General features: G+C 39.9%; 1 protein-coding gene across 20 annotated transcripts in view; it reads left to right on the top strand.

Moving 5' to 3' along the window:
• The window catches only part of eya1 (EYA transcriptional coactivator and phosphatase 1), a 71,183-nt gene that overhangs the window by 39,890 nt on the left and 16,107 nt on the right, over nt 1-15,186 (top strand). For 14 of the 20 annotated variants that reach the window (XM_015051192.1, XM_015051206.1, XM_015051188.1 and 11 more), the window contains 5 exons: nt 78-160; nt 934-1,120; nt 1,711-1,853; nt 2,538-2,621; nt 7,921-8,010. In XM_015051192.1, coding sequence (XP_014906678.1) covers nt 78-160; nt 934-1,120; nt 1,711-1,853; nt 2,538-2,621; nt 7,921-8,010 — 587 coding nt within the window. The remainder of the gene's footprint in view (nt 1-77; nt 161-933; nt 1,121-1,710; nt 1,854-2,537; nt 2,622-7,920; nt 8,011-15,186) is intronic. The other 6 variants (XM_015051208.1, XM_015051207.1, XM_015051204.1 and 3 more) reach the window with 1 other exon arrangement.

Raw genomic sequence — 15,186 nt, 5'->3', positions numbered from 1 at the left:
TACAACTGCATTTCTTTCCATTCACATTGAGATTGTATATGTACCTGATATGTGTTTTTTTTTTCTTGTCCCTGAAGGTGGTTCTTTCACAACAACATCAGGGCTGTACGCAGGAAATAACTCTTTGACAAACTCGACAGGCTTTAACAGCACACAACAGGTATGTGTACACATCTTTTTTTTTATCTTTCTGTGTATCTGATCTGGTCTGAAAATAAAGCTAAGGTTTGTGTTTCAAACTTTCAAACCTTGAAATCTTCTTGAAACAAGCAAACGCGGTGTGTTACAGTTCAGCCATGACTCAGTCGTCATAAATCACTCAGAATGACAAAAGGATTATCTATTGTACCTCTTGAACATATGTATTATGCCACAGTGAAAAGAGAGAAAAAAAACAAGACATATCGTTGACCAGATGTAGGGGTGAACAGACATGTGTTTGCATTTATTTTTTGGAATCTCCTCTGTAAAGTAGCAACACTGGTGCAGGGCATATCTCAGATTACGTTGCCAAACCACCCACTTATTTTTTTTTTCTTCTACTCTGCTACATTTTCTCTCTTTTTCTCCACCTTTTTGATTAAAAATCTTTACAAATATCCTGAGATCCAAATTCATCAGTTTCTCATTGATCTGCTCAGATTGGGTCTAATATTTGAAGAATCAGATTGCAAAGTCCTCCCAGCACAAAAGAGCTAAGGAAGAGCAGCTTTGCTGTATTCTGTTTAGCCTCTTGTTTTCTGTTTAAGACTTTCTCTCTTGCGGCCCAAACCTACTAAAGACTGCTTCCCAGTCTGCTTCCCAGTGGCATTCTAGGTATTTTACAAAATACCTATAATGCCAAGAAAGAAGAGCCTGAACTTTCACCTCACATTCACTTTTGTCCTAATCCAGATTTAAACTTTCTCATTCCTCTATTGTCTTGCTCCACAGGACTACCCCGGATATCCAGGCTTTGGCCAGGGCCAGTACGCTCAGTATTACAACAGTTCCCCGTATACCTCGCCCTACATGACAAGTAATAACACCAGCCCCAGCACGCCTTCCACCACCACCACATACACTCTCCAGGAGCCTCCCGCTGGTATCACCAGTCAAGCCCTCACAGACAACCCTGCAGGTAAGAATCATTCCCGATTCAGGCTGAACGGTGCCAAGAATAGGATTGAAATAGTTGTACTAAACGCTACATTTTGGGAAATAGAGAAGGCATTTTTGTGGCATGAAAAAGGGAAAGCAAAGAGTCTAAACTGAAATCAGATGTGGAATTCATTGTAATTTCATGTGACATTAATGCATGACCTGGCAATTAAGATTGCATCTGTGCCAGTCGCTGCAGATTTTTTGACTGCATTTGAAATTGTCAGCAAACAACACAGACGACAGCCAGCCTTAACTTAACATCGTTTCACGCACTCATCCAATTAAGATAAAAGAAGCCCCTTCAATGTCTTTTTGTTCTGCACTCCGTTACCTCTTGTTTATTTAATCAGACCAGTGCACAATAGCTTTTCTGTTCCGTAACCAAATTATCATATGTTATCTGCTTTTTCTAAATCAGTTCTTTCTGAAAAATGTCCCACGCAGGATGCAGTCGGTCCTGCATAAAGACAAATGGTCAATCAGACATCTTTTCTAAGAGCGAATACCAGCTGATCTTTGATGTGCTCCCTTTTATAATCTCCTTCCTCGGCCTTTCCTTCCTTTCAGCAGAGTACAGCACCATCCACAGTCCATCAACCCCCATTAAAGATTCAGATTCGGATCGATTGCGCCGGGCCTCGGATGGAAAGTCACGTGGCCGTGGAAGAAGGAACAACAACCCATCACCACCGCCCGACTCTGACCTTGAGGTAGGATGAGCCCGCTACCTTGGCGACAGACGGCCTCGCCCTGTCTGAAGTGCATAGACGTTAATCCACTTACTTTATGGCTGCCACTTAAACTCTTGATGGGCATTAAATCTTAACGCTGTGTTCCTTAACTGCCAATAAATTATTAAAGGCATTGCGGAATATATGACTCAACGCATATCATATATAAAGTTCATGTGTATAACTTGTAAATAAACAATAAGGCTTTGTAATTCAATAAGTCATCACTCAGTGAAGAGAATATATGTTGTAGGCTCTGAGCTGCTTACTGCCTGATGGGGATCATATGTCAAAATAAACCCAGAATTATCTCATTAATACCTTATTAATTTGAATAAGGATAATAGCTGCTATTATAGTGCTGACATCATGGCGTGTTAACATATCTAGTTAATTAGTTTGTCAGTATTGATTAAGCTAATGTAAAGGGTAACAGGGTGAAATGTGTGTAGCGGGGTGATGAGAGAAGTGTTGCGGTGACCAGTCCAAGCAAATGGATCCCGGTCCCTGTGGCACACAAATACATGCTCCTGGCCTATTGACCAGCAGGATCACCTTGCAACCCTACAGAGTGCACCATTGATTTTGTTTCTTTTCTCTCTATTTTTTTTTCTTTGTCTTTCTCCCAACCCCACACCCCGCCTCATGATGCCATCTCTCCAGCGAGTTTTCATCTGGGACCTGGATGAAACAATCATCGTTTTCCATTCCTTGCTCACAGGGTCTTATGCCAACAGATATGGACGGGTGAGTGACATCAAGTCTGTGGCGGCGGCAGCAGTGCACTTTACCAGCATAAAAAGTTTAAATATTGAAAGGAGAGAACGAGGTCCAGCAGATGGTAATGACCATTGAGTAGCGGGTAGAGTTCACTTTTGGTCGTAGTGAGACGACAGAGCGGAACTCAATGTACAGATAATTGTTTCTTTTTTTAATATGTCCAACGAGGCCTGGCAAGTATTTGACTGCTCTTTGCAGCTGTTGGAGCTATGCATGGCTGGTCAGGGCTTGGTTGTAGGAGCTCGCAACAGTTGCACTCTGACTGTCTCTTGACACATCTCGAGTGTTTCTTTCTTCTTCAGAAATGCCACATTGTTAGTTTAATTAAGTGCTGCTCAATCCGTTCCTTTCAGGCAAGGATCTCCCTGGAGACCGAACCAGGCTGAGTCCAACAAACGGCTTTCATTCAAATTTAAATGGAGAGATTATTTTAAACCTGGATTATTTCAACATTCAGGATGATAAATCCTAACAAATTTATTATTAGAAATGTATTAATTAACATGTTTGCTGTCTGTATCTGAATTTTATAATTCAGATACAGATTTTTTTTTCTCAATTCTATTTCCTCTTTAGAAATTATAACATAAAAAGATATAAGATCAGCATTCAAATATTTTGGGGGCCATTCTCTTGTGAGCAGAGTTATTTTGATTAAGAGCAGATCTAACTAACAAACATGAAGTGTGTACAATATCAAACAAAATTTTAAACAAAGGCAAAACACTTAAAATTTTGAAATTTTAAACTCTCTTTGGCATTTTTATTTGCAATTAGCATGGTTAGCAGTTGTGATACAGGAGCAAAGAAGACCTGAGTGTTGGAAGAGAGGGTTTTTTATTCAGATTAGACAGACTTATGAATATGTCTTCTTTTTATTGAGTGGAAAAATATGTTTGACATAAATTATTTTAGGACTCATTCCTACCTAAATCTGAACTTAGGCCAAAGAAAAGTAATTTTCTGTTATTGACTGCTCATCAGCTTTCTGGATTTTGAATTAATTCAAGTTAACTCACTAGGTTTATGCAAAATCTGCATACAAGTTTTGCTCTCTTTTATTCTGACAGCCTAAATGAACCACAGACATTGCCTTGACGTATCCTAGAAAATACATTCAGTGTTTCCACTGACTTCATTTTATACTCCTCACTACATCTGAAAATTTGCCAACACTGACTTTTCTTGACAGTATGTTCACCAATTTGAAAAAAAAAAATAAAAAAAAAATAAAAAATAAAAAAAAAGCAGAATTTTGTATTTTCCAAATACCCAGTGACCAGTCAGGCTGATCAAGCTAAAAATGATCATATTCTGGTCAGGAACTGATTTTATTTTGGTGCCTCTCTATTTATTGTTGAAGAAGAAGGTCATTTTCTTACCCAGGTCAATGTGTATTCTCATAAGATAAAGAATTTGCTTTTCCAGGCTTTGCTATTTGTTGTTTCATTTAAATTGCTCCTCTAAATTTAAACTTTCAAAACAAACTATTTGGGAAATAAGGCAGAATTATATTCTCATGGTTTTGTTAAGGTCACAGGTTATCTCTCTGCTTTTTCCTCGTACATGTAGAACACTAATAGAGAATGCTTATGGTAAAGTCATCAATACATCCAAATTTGATGTGTTTTAGCCTGTGTGCACCATCTCAAATTGTCACCTGTTTTGGCTATGAGTTTGAATGGTTTTGAAGTCAAGATGTGAAATATTACTACTCAAGTGTCAGAAAGCTTAGTGTCTGCAGCCAGTGCTCTGTGGCTTTGTTCTGGTATTGAGGGGGTGTTTGATGGGGGCAGTGTTTTGTTTCTGGGGTGAAGGAGGACTCCCCCACGACCCTCCACTGTTTATTTACTTTATTCTCAGGCCTGCATGCTGGGTAAAGGGAGACCTAAAGCTCAGGAGCTTTGGCTCCATGATGAGGGGCGCTCACACCAAACACACACACACACGGAAACACACGAACAGACACGCAAAGACCCATAGGGTTCTCCAATGGGCTCCTCTGAAACAGGAAACACTCCTAACTCCATAAGGGCCCATTCCATCAGAGCTCATATGGGATGTGACAACCACTAAAGCCCCTCTCTCACTCCCCGTTTTCCCTTTTGTTCCCTCTTTTTCTCCTTCAAGCACAGTTTAGTCACTTTTTCGCTTTTTTCATCAGGCTCCAACTGGTTTTATGAATGTAAAACAAAGACAAAATGATTATGACATCTTATATTGGCAGTTATTGCAACCAAGAATACTAAAAGCATATTTTCTGTTTGTCTTCCTTTGACTTAACGCTAAGACCTCCAAAAGTCTGTTGACATTTTCAAATCCTAATTTCTCAACAAAGTAGATATTAGCTGTCCTGAAGGTTACTAGAAGTCGCTAAATAAAATAATCAGCTAATTTGCACAATTAACCATTAGCACATAATTGTAATGGATGTTTTAGGATACTCGAATGAAATCATGGAAAGCAAACGTGAGAAAAAAACACCCTAAATGTATCTAGACCTTCATATTAGCTATCCTTTTATGTCACAGTTAAAAACCTTCTTCATCTGAGCTAGGAGCAGTAGAAAGGGCCAAACGAAACATTCTGGTTGAGTTACTTTAGATTTTAATTTTGTGTTTTTATTTAGGCTTTTAGCTCTTATTTTCAGCTAAGTCTTGTTTGATTTTAACTCTTTTAATTCACAGTAAACATGAACATCATTATCTTTTTTTTTCTTTATGCAATCTACATAAAATAAATTGACCAAACAGGGCCAATAGAAAAACGTATCAAAGGCAACCTTGATTTATTTGTAGCCTAGACTTGGGGAAGTGAACATCTCATTTCTGATAGCAGCTGGGATGTACAGCTTCACAAGGACTGGGCTGCCTGTGAGTTCTTTAGGATGGGGTGGGACCCACTGCAGCCCCCACGGCCCATTAATAACAGTAGTGCATCTGACGCACAAAGATGACATCAGATCCACTTTACAATATATTCTTTTATTATTTTATACTATGAAACAAGACACACCAGACGTCCAGAAATCTGATCTACTTTTGCGCACTTTAACACAACAAATCTGACGTGTTTTAGATGTGCCAATTGATGTTTCTAAATTAATGAGGCAAGGCGTGGTACGTGTTCTAAAAATTACACGTGCTTTCATGTGTGAGTCTCAAAAAGTCCCTAATAACACCAGCAAAAGTGGTTAGATTTAGTGCCAGTTGCTTTTTTTAAGAGTCATTGGAAAGATCTGAGTCCTTGTCCCCAATTGACCTAGATGGAAATGTGGTTCTTGTCCTTTGAAGCTCGAATAAACTATCTTGTAGAAATAGCTTTTAAAGTCATTGAAAATAGCTAGCTTTGAGTCTACTCAGCAGAAGACTACTGTTGGTAGAGGAGCCTTGTAACATTTACTACAGTGGTTGTTTTTTTTACAGATTTTTAACATACAACCAACCTACAAACTAACAAGAAGTGGATCAGACTTTAGTCAACCAATGATTTCTTGGTGCATCTCTACTTCCAACCACCACTTTGCTTCATCAACCTGCCTTTTCCCTCTTTGTCCTCCTGCATATACGTCAGTCAGATTTATTTGACTGACTGATATCTTAGGGGTGCAACACACAAAAAAAGTTACAAAACAGTTTTTTTTTCTCTTTGCTGCTCTGCACTTACTATAAATGGATGAGTATCTAAGCAAGTTGACATGCACACTTTCTCTTACTCACTGTGACCTCGTAGCCACTCTCTCTAACTCTTCCCCTCCCTCCCACATGCACACATAAACAGACTGCTCTTTTTATCAGCCCTTTTAATTGGCATCAAGACACTCACCCCCATAAAGCTGATGGCTGAGGCCAGCTGTGCTGCTATTGGGCAAGCTAGAGCTCAGGCTCAAAGTGGGTAAGAGTGGATGTGTGTGGGTGGGGGTGGTGTTATTGCTAAGGGGTTTGGAGGGAGTGGGGGTGGATGTTGGCACCCCCCTGGAGGCAGTGACATCTCAGGACAGGTGGTCCTGCAGCAGTGACAGCAGCAGCACTTTGGCCTTCTGGCCTGCTTGTATGCTTAACTCCCTCACTGACTGATTGTTTAGATTTAATTGGAAAGGATTCACTTGCGCCAGAGAGGATCGCCTTTTCCCACCGATCCCGTCCGTAATGCTAAATCTCCCAGCAGCGGCAGACGTTGGGAAGAGGGAGGTAGCTTGTTGATGTAAGGAGGGGGGTAATTGTTTTTGATGAATTCCTACTGAAAGATTGATTCAAACTGGGAGGCTGAGAGGAAGGAGAAAGCCCAGAGAAGTGGAGGATTGAGCTCTACTTGTGTGGTTTGCACTCTGTCATTTCAGTGAAAACATAAGGATTGTGGGGTGTGACAGCTAATCAGCGGAGAGCTCAGGTGTGTCTTTTGGTGGTTTAACTCGGTAATCCCTGCTTCTGGTCCTGCCTGGCCTGACTTAAAGGCAGATCTCATCCAGCTGCTTGGGAAGACAGCTATTGTCTTCCTTCATCCTTTACTTACTAAAGACAATTTGCTGATTAGAGCGTTAAGACAAAAACATGGTTTGAATAAGAAGCACATCTCTGAAGTCATTCTTTCCTCGGATGTAAATCTCTAAAAATAAATTACCTTTTTAAAAATAAAGATGCTCACGTTGTCACAGTTTCAAAAACTATTTAGATAAACCTTTAAAAGGTCTTACCTCACAGGTGGTGGGATCATATTGCCATTACAGCAATAAACAGATTTCTGACATGTCATAACTTAATGAATAAAAATGAAAATTCTTGAAGTTTGTATTTTGTGTTCAGCTAATTTTCTCTGCCGTACTTTGAACCTCCAACCTGTGAAATGTTTAAGCAAACAGAGTTATATCACCTACACATATAGTCAAATGATGCATTAACACAAATATGTGGAGAACAAGGCTGTTTACGATTTTGGGCTGTGACCTCGGCTCTTCTAAATCAACCACCCTTCCTGAAAAGACACATGCTTTTATGGCCTTCATTCAAGTCTGTGGCATTTCTGATGACTATTCTGGTCCTTTTGAGAGGGCCATAAAAAAAGAGGCTGAAACTTTCAAGTCTTCTTTTATGGGAGAAGCCTGCCGTGGAATTTAAAGGGATTGTGCATTAATTGAGTGACTCGGAGTGAAAATCGTAACTTACTGCGTTTACTAGATCTGCCTAATGTGCTTTTTTAAACAAAGCAACAGAACACACTTCAAGCCTAATAATTCTTTGTTTGATTTAGATATTTTTGTGTGTTTAAGGACCCTCCAACATCTGTATCATTAGGACTAAGGATGGAAGAAATGATCTTCAACTTGGCAGACACACACTTATTCTTTAACGACTTAGAGGTGAGTTTCTCCTTTTGATTTACTCTCCTGTTTGATTATGTACAAATCTCTTCCATTTACAGTGAGTTGATTTTACTGGCTGTAAGAGGCATAAACATATTTGAATGGAAGCTGAATAAGTCCAGTTGTAGTAATGGAAGCAACAACTGCAGCATTACATAGAGCTTTTCTCTCAGTTATCCCCCGTTGCAGTGAAGTATAACCTCAGTCCCTAAGGGATACCGTGAATTTCACATGTGCTGTCAGTCTTCTGGGTCACCAGCCCTGCCCCCACCTCCAGCTCATTCCCACTCTAATGGCCGCCAGTGCAATTTGTCAGGCTCTAGTGTTTCTGTTGCTCTCCTGTCTGCCGGTGTGTCACGCTGTGTGCTTGGTGTCGCTGGCCTCGTACTCCACAAACTCCACCATCACGGCACACAATCCCCTACCATCATCCCTCTCAGGAGTCTTTGCCTCACTGATTCATGTTGTGTAAGGTCTTCCCCTGGGGGAAAATCAATGCATGAGTCATGATAGGAAGGTATCTTGAACTTTTTCACTTTGTATTTCCAAACGTCTAGGTATTTCAATTGAATTTCATGTGATAGACCAAAACAAAGTAGTGTGCAATTGTGTTGGGAGAAATTGATTCATGGTTTTCAAATATTTTAATAGGCATCATGAAGACCAAAGAACACAGCAGAAAGGTCAGGGGCAGTTGTGGAAAAGTGTAAAGATGATTTAGGTTATGAAACAATATCCTAATCTTTAAAAATACAAAACCGCAAACCTCCCAAGATGTGACTGTCCACGTAAACTGACAATCTGGGCAAGGAGAGCAATCTGAAGAAGGTAACTCTGCAAGAGCTGCAGAAATTCAAAGCTCAGATGTGACAATATGTGTACAGGATAACTATTAGTGATGCACTATTCAAATCAGGCATTAATAAAGTGTCAAGAGTATCAAGAAGTGAGCCTGTGTTGAGAAAAAGTTATAGAAGAACATTTTGCAGTTTACTACAAACCATATAGAGGAAAATATGAAACAGCAAGAAGGTGCTCTGGTCAGAAAAGAATAATATTAAACAGTTTGGACTACATGCAAAATGCTACGTGGTAGTCCGCTAACACAGCACAACTCCTTAAACACATTATGGTATCAGTATCATCCTGTGGTGATGCTTATTTTCAGTAGGGACAGTGAAGCTAGTCAGAGTTGATAGGAAGAGATACACTGCAAGAAAACCTGCTGCATGCTGTAGTAGAGTGCAGTTGCACTTACTATAAGCGAAGCATACTTATAAGATTTTCATTAGTTAAAACTTTTGAAAACTAAAGGTGCGCCTGTTGATTACGATTTTGGTTGATATTGATTTTTTTGTCTGAAATGCTGCTCAATATAGCAAGAAAGTTGTTGAGTTGGTAACAGTGGAGTCACTATTGTTTACTGCAAATAGGGAGTCATAACCTGGTGGGTGGGTCTGTCAGTCAAACCACTCTTACCGCAGAGCAAAAGAGGACAGTAGTTGATTTTTAGATCTCTGTCGAGGTAGATGAGATTGTTGGATAAGAATCGATTCAAATGTAACTATTGGCCTATCACCGATCTCCCAAAAGTAAGAAAATTAGGGCATATTTATCGGCTAGTCGGTTTATCAGTGCACCTCTTTTCAAAACCATGTATTGAGTCCTATTCCCTCAAAATGAATTGTAATTTTATGTTTGTTTGACACATAAAATCCCAGAAAAATACAATAAAGTGTGTAGTTTTAAGTTGATGAAATGTAAAAAGTAAAAAAAAAAAAATGCAGTGAATTATTTTGCAAGGCCCTGTAATTTTCTGTGTTGGATATCTGAAATTTCGTTAATAGAAATGTGCATTTGTTGAAATGTGGATACACATTTTACCTGAACTTTGTCCCTGCACCTGTCCATTATCATTTTGCATACATAATTTAGCAGTAATTGATTCTGCTTTTGTTGCTTTAGAATCATCTTAATTTTATCCAAATTTCTTCTGTCTTATCACAATGACTCCCCTCTTTTCCTGAGAATCCTGCTTTCTTCTCACGTCAAAAAGGAGTAAATGTTTTTCTTGATAATGAAGTGCGAAGAGATCTGTAGCCAGTTTGCCAAGTTTCATTGCTTACCACCGTGTTCGGCTTTGCTACACGAAGCATGTCCAGCAATAATAAAAAGAAAACTCCTCAAACATAGAGTCAAGAGACGGGAAAATATGTGCAAACTCCCTTAGACGGACAAGTGACTGAGATTCCAAATGCAGTCATTGTGATCAAAGTTAATTGGCTCCAATTGGCTGGTTAAATATTTCCTTATGCTCTGGCTGTGTAGAATCCATCTAGCTGCACTTTATTTAATAGATGTGCCCCAATCATTTGAAAGAAAAAAAAAAAGAAAGGCAGTTTGTGACAACTCTTAAATGTGGTTTTGCTCAACATCTGTCCCGTGTTTTGATTTCTTTTCATGTGCTCATAGATGAATTGGCAGCTCAGACTACTTAAAAATTATTTGAAAACCCCGCATGTGTATTTCTTCTGCTCTTTCTCAGGAACAAAACTGTTAGATTTTGTTTTGACACTTTAAAGATTCAGCGTTTTTTCCACTTTAAACTGTGATGACTGAAAACGCTGTGGTCAGTTCAAGGAACGCGTTCCAGGATGACCAAACTCTACAGACGCTGCACTGATTGTCATTAATAATCACGCCAGAGACGGGGTGACATTCTCTCAAAGGCATATTCATCCTCTCTCCTAAACTGAGCCCAGCCTATCTGAGTGTTAATTACTAGTTCTCAGCAATGCCTTACCAGTTGTGTTTCCTCTCTCCTGATTTACAGTCCACCATCTCAAACACAGCTAAATAGAGTCCAACTATAAATACCGCAGCCAGCAGCAGTTATGTATTTAAGCATGTGCAGAAATGCATTTGGTCCATCTAATTTAGTCTAAGCCATAAAGGGAGACCCCAGAGGCTGTGCAGGAACACAGGTGCAAAGTTAGTGGCCAAATAGTGTTTGAATGGTGCATCCAAGTTTTAACACTGCCAGCCTTTGCACAAAGACATCAGATAAGGTTCTTAAATTTTGCACACAGTTTGAATTTTGCAATATTTTTTAAAGATAAATTATAGCTTTAAATTTTCCTGGAGACTTTTTTTTTTTTAACCGTTACCTTAAAGCATAAAAACGTCCCCAGTTCTGCAGAGACCACAAAGGCACAATATTAGCTAATGTTCTACGTGTGTTCAAGTGTGGATGTGTGTGAGTGGAGGCCAGCCCGTGTTGATAGAGCTGGTGAGTGATGATTCGGGGGAAAGTCATAAAAAGAAAGAGGGCATGCCGAAGGGGTCAACAGGGATCAGTTTCACCTTTATGTCTCTCTTTCTCTCTCCCTCTATTTTCTTCAGACTTTTTCTGGATCGGCACACTTTTTTTTAGCTTGCTATTTTTTTATTTTTTTATTAAGGTGACTCTTAGAAATACCACAGCTTCACCAAAAGACTCCTAAAAATTCTGCACATTCCCCTGCAGATCTCTTATTGATTCTCTGGCACAAACCGCTTACCGCTCAGCCCTTTAAAGGTATTATATGATCAGCACAATTGTTTTGGAGGGGGGCTTTTTACCATCAGAAATGCTCTCAGTGAAGCAATGAGAAAAGTAATTGAAGGCAATATGATCCTCATTGATGTGATTCCCTCTGTATTATTTTTACAATATCAAGGTTTGCATCATAGATGAGCAAAGCAAATTGCTTTGACAAATTATCTATATATTTTTTACAAAATCATAATAATGCTAAATTAATATGAATACTGTAATTACAGTGTCTTATAAAAGTATTTGCTCTACTTTATCTTGTTTTATTCTGTCATGTTACAACCCCAGATTTTATCATGTTATGTGACAGAACAACAGATCGTACCATATGACTTTGAAGTGGAGGGAAAATTATTCTTGGTTTTACATTTTTTTTGTTTGTTTTTATGAAAACCTCAAAAGTGTGACGTTAATATGAATTCAATCCCATTTACTCTAATGCCACTAAATAAAATATAGTCACCGTCAGAAATCACCTGAATAGAAAATAGAGTCCACCTTTATATAGTTTAATTCCACTATAAATACACTTTCTGGAGGCCTCAGACACAAAAAAGAAAAGCATCATGAAGACCAAGTCCGGGATTCACTGACAGCTACAGCTATGTGAACAAATTGGGACAAAAGCAGCATGAATACTTTTGCACAACACTGTAATTGCCTCTATGTACATGTAACTGATTTATTTGAGGGGATTCTTAAGAGGATTTATTGTCCACATTGTGAAATCTATTAAAATCACCTAAACTGGAAAATCTGTGACACGTTGGAGTTAACTGATGGTCTGAAGTGATGTTTATAATGAAGCCCACTGAGGTTGAGTTTGCTGGGAAGACTGACAGCTCTGCCATTGCTCAGGTCATTGGAGGGTGGAGGGTTTACTATAGGTGTGTTGCAGCAGCCAGCTCTCCAGTGCCGAACAGTATGTGGGAACCGGGGGCCTCGTTCTGGCTTACCGAGCCCCCTGTGATCCCCTCTCAGTGGGGTACGAGGGCTGCTGAGAAAACAACCCTCCCTGTCTGGAAAAAAAAGGGCATGGGGGCAAAACACTCAGAGAGAGAGGGAGAGGGTAAGAGGTCTTTAAAGGTGGGAACATTTTAAATAAAATGTTCTATGTGCAACACTTGCAGCACATGCCCTGAAAACATGTGGTGCTGCAAAGTCACACATGCTGACATATACTTACTTTACACACGCTAGTGAACCCACCCACACAAACACACACATATCTGTGTAGCAGTCCTGTAACACTGTATGCTGACTCCCATTTATAGCTCCCAGTCCGCATTTGCAGGGCTGAAACCTCCTCTGTCACTCTCACCCAGAGGCTGACTGTTAATGAGGGATGCAGTGAAATGCACGGTTACCTTTGCCTCGTGGCTGAAATGGTCCTCCTGAGCCTCTTAGGTTGGAGCCGTTCTGTTAGTTTAACATCCCACTGCCAAGAGTCAGATCCTGTGCTTGCCATGCCATAAGAGTGGTAGCTTTAATTATGTTCTCCCATATGGTTTATTTTTCTGTGATTTTCTTTCCTCCTAAGGTGGAACCTGATGCTTTTCTTTGAATTTGGATAATAAGTTGCTCTACTGATTAGCTACCAATAAGCTCTTAAAACGGCACAGCCTTATTTATTTTTATTTTAAAATGAAGACCAATACCTTTTTTAAATCATTAAGATTTGCACCAGATAGGAGTCTGGAACTCCCGTTTGTCTTCCAGTGTTGCTCTGAATCCAAAAACACTGGAAGACAAGCTTTTCCAATTTTTTTACTAGCAAAAAAGAAAAAAAAAAAACATTAAAATAACAGTCTCCTATTTCGTTCACTTTACAATCAAGCTGTTCTTTGTGTTGGTCTTTCTCCGAATATTGGTTGTGATTTGACGAGATGTGAAGAGGCTGAAGGGTTACAAACATCTTTGCAAGGAGCTATGTGCTTTCAGATATACTCCAAACACTCATTTGAGTATTTGCCTGGCCACTGATGCAGGAATTCTGTCATACTCCTCCGTCAAGTCTCAAGGTTGCACCCCTGATGTGTTCTGGAAAGACTACAGACAGAAGGTGGAGGTTTTAAAGCCACCCTGTCACTCATCACACTGCGGCGCTCCACTTCACATCCACTCTGTAGCACCGATTCGCAGCCACACGCCAATCAGTGCTGAGGGTGTGTGGAAAATACTGCATTACTGTCTGATGACAAATTATATTTTAATACTATCAAAAAACAGGAGACAGAGCACCTGTTCAACATGGGTTTGATGGGAAAAATGAGCATTAACTTTCACAGATTTGCTCTACTTGGCAGGAGAAAAAAAAAACAGTTCCACTGTTGTGAGGAGAAAATGCTGATGTGACTGAGATTTGATATAGCACTTAGCGTTGCTTGCCTTGAGGTGTGGTTTGGATGTAAAATGCCAAAATTAGGAAATAATGAGCAGCAGCTCATCTATCAGATGTAACTAATTTACTGCCTACCTGTGAGGCGTGGGGTGCTGTTCTTTTCCCAACTTCTCAGAAACAGGGCTTCAAAGACCCACTTTGTTCAAATACAGTTTTCCTCCCTGTATCCTCATGCCCAGCTGTGGGATTTCTCTTCCCCCTCCTGTAAAACCAGCATAGACGTCTCTGTACCTGTGCTTTGTTTGGCACTGCTGTTTGAATTCCGTGACTGTTCAAGCAAAGATTGTGGATTGGAATGAAGAGGGTTTGAAGAACTCTCCCTTTGTTACCCACATCCTGTGTTTGACCCCCAGATAATCACAACCCTCCTCCACCCACCTCTGGACAGGGGTCCCTGTGGTGGGAACGGACAAGGAAGTTGCTGGGGGTCATAGACAAGGGGCAGGAGAGGCGGGAGTGGGGGGCGGGATGACAGCCTCTTGCCAGTAGAGTGGCGGTATTGAGAACCTGCGAACAATTGATGAGCCATGTTCACATGGCATTAGCCTGTAGGGTCACAATGCCTTTTGCCAGGACGGCTGCTGCTCCCCACCCCAACCCTGACGAAGCTGCAGCTCACCTGATAGAGAAAACAGAGGAAGAGAGGGCGCTATTTCTAAAAAGCTGACGCCATTGTAAGTCAGTGAGTGAACTACGCCTTCAAGAAGTTAAAACAACTCTGAAAGAAAATGAACATGCCCTTCCTTGTATGTATTTTGGCGGAGTTGCCCTGTCTTTCTTCTCCGTGCCTATGACTGTTCCAGTCACCACTCTGAGCTCTTCCGAGAGCTACAGGAAGACTCTGGTCGTCATTGCTGATTGCTTAATGACAGATGCTGAGAGAACAAAGAGGGCTCTGATAGCCTCCTCCTCAGTGAAAGGCTTTCAGCACTCCAGTGGAAAGACAGAGATAGAAAAAGGAAGACAGTGAACATCCTGAGTTCTTGTGGGATTTTTTTTTTTTTTTTTCGCTTTTTGGTTTTTTTTTTTTTTTTTTTTTTTTTTTTGGAATCCTTTAAAACAAAAAAAAATAAAAAAAAAAAAAAAAAGTATTAAAGCGAAAAAAAAAAAAAAAAAAAACCAAAAAGCGAAAAAAAAAAAAAAAAAAAAACAAAAAGCGAAAAAAAAAAAAAAAAAA

The sequence above is a fragment of the Poecilia latipinna genome, unplaced genomic scaffold (assembly GCF_001443285.1).
Source record: "Poecilia latipinna isolate Pla-1442-1.1 unplaced genomic scaffold, P_latipinna-1.0 Scaffold1035, whole genome shotgun sequence".
In the NCBI taxonomy this organism is placed as follows: Eukaryota; Metazoa; Chordata; class Actinopteri; order Cyprinodontiformes; family Poeciliidae; genus Poecilia; species Poecilia latipinna.
The sequence above is the reverse complement of the archived record's forward strand: the minus strand, read 5'-3'. Positions and strand labels throughout refer to the sequence as shown.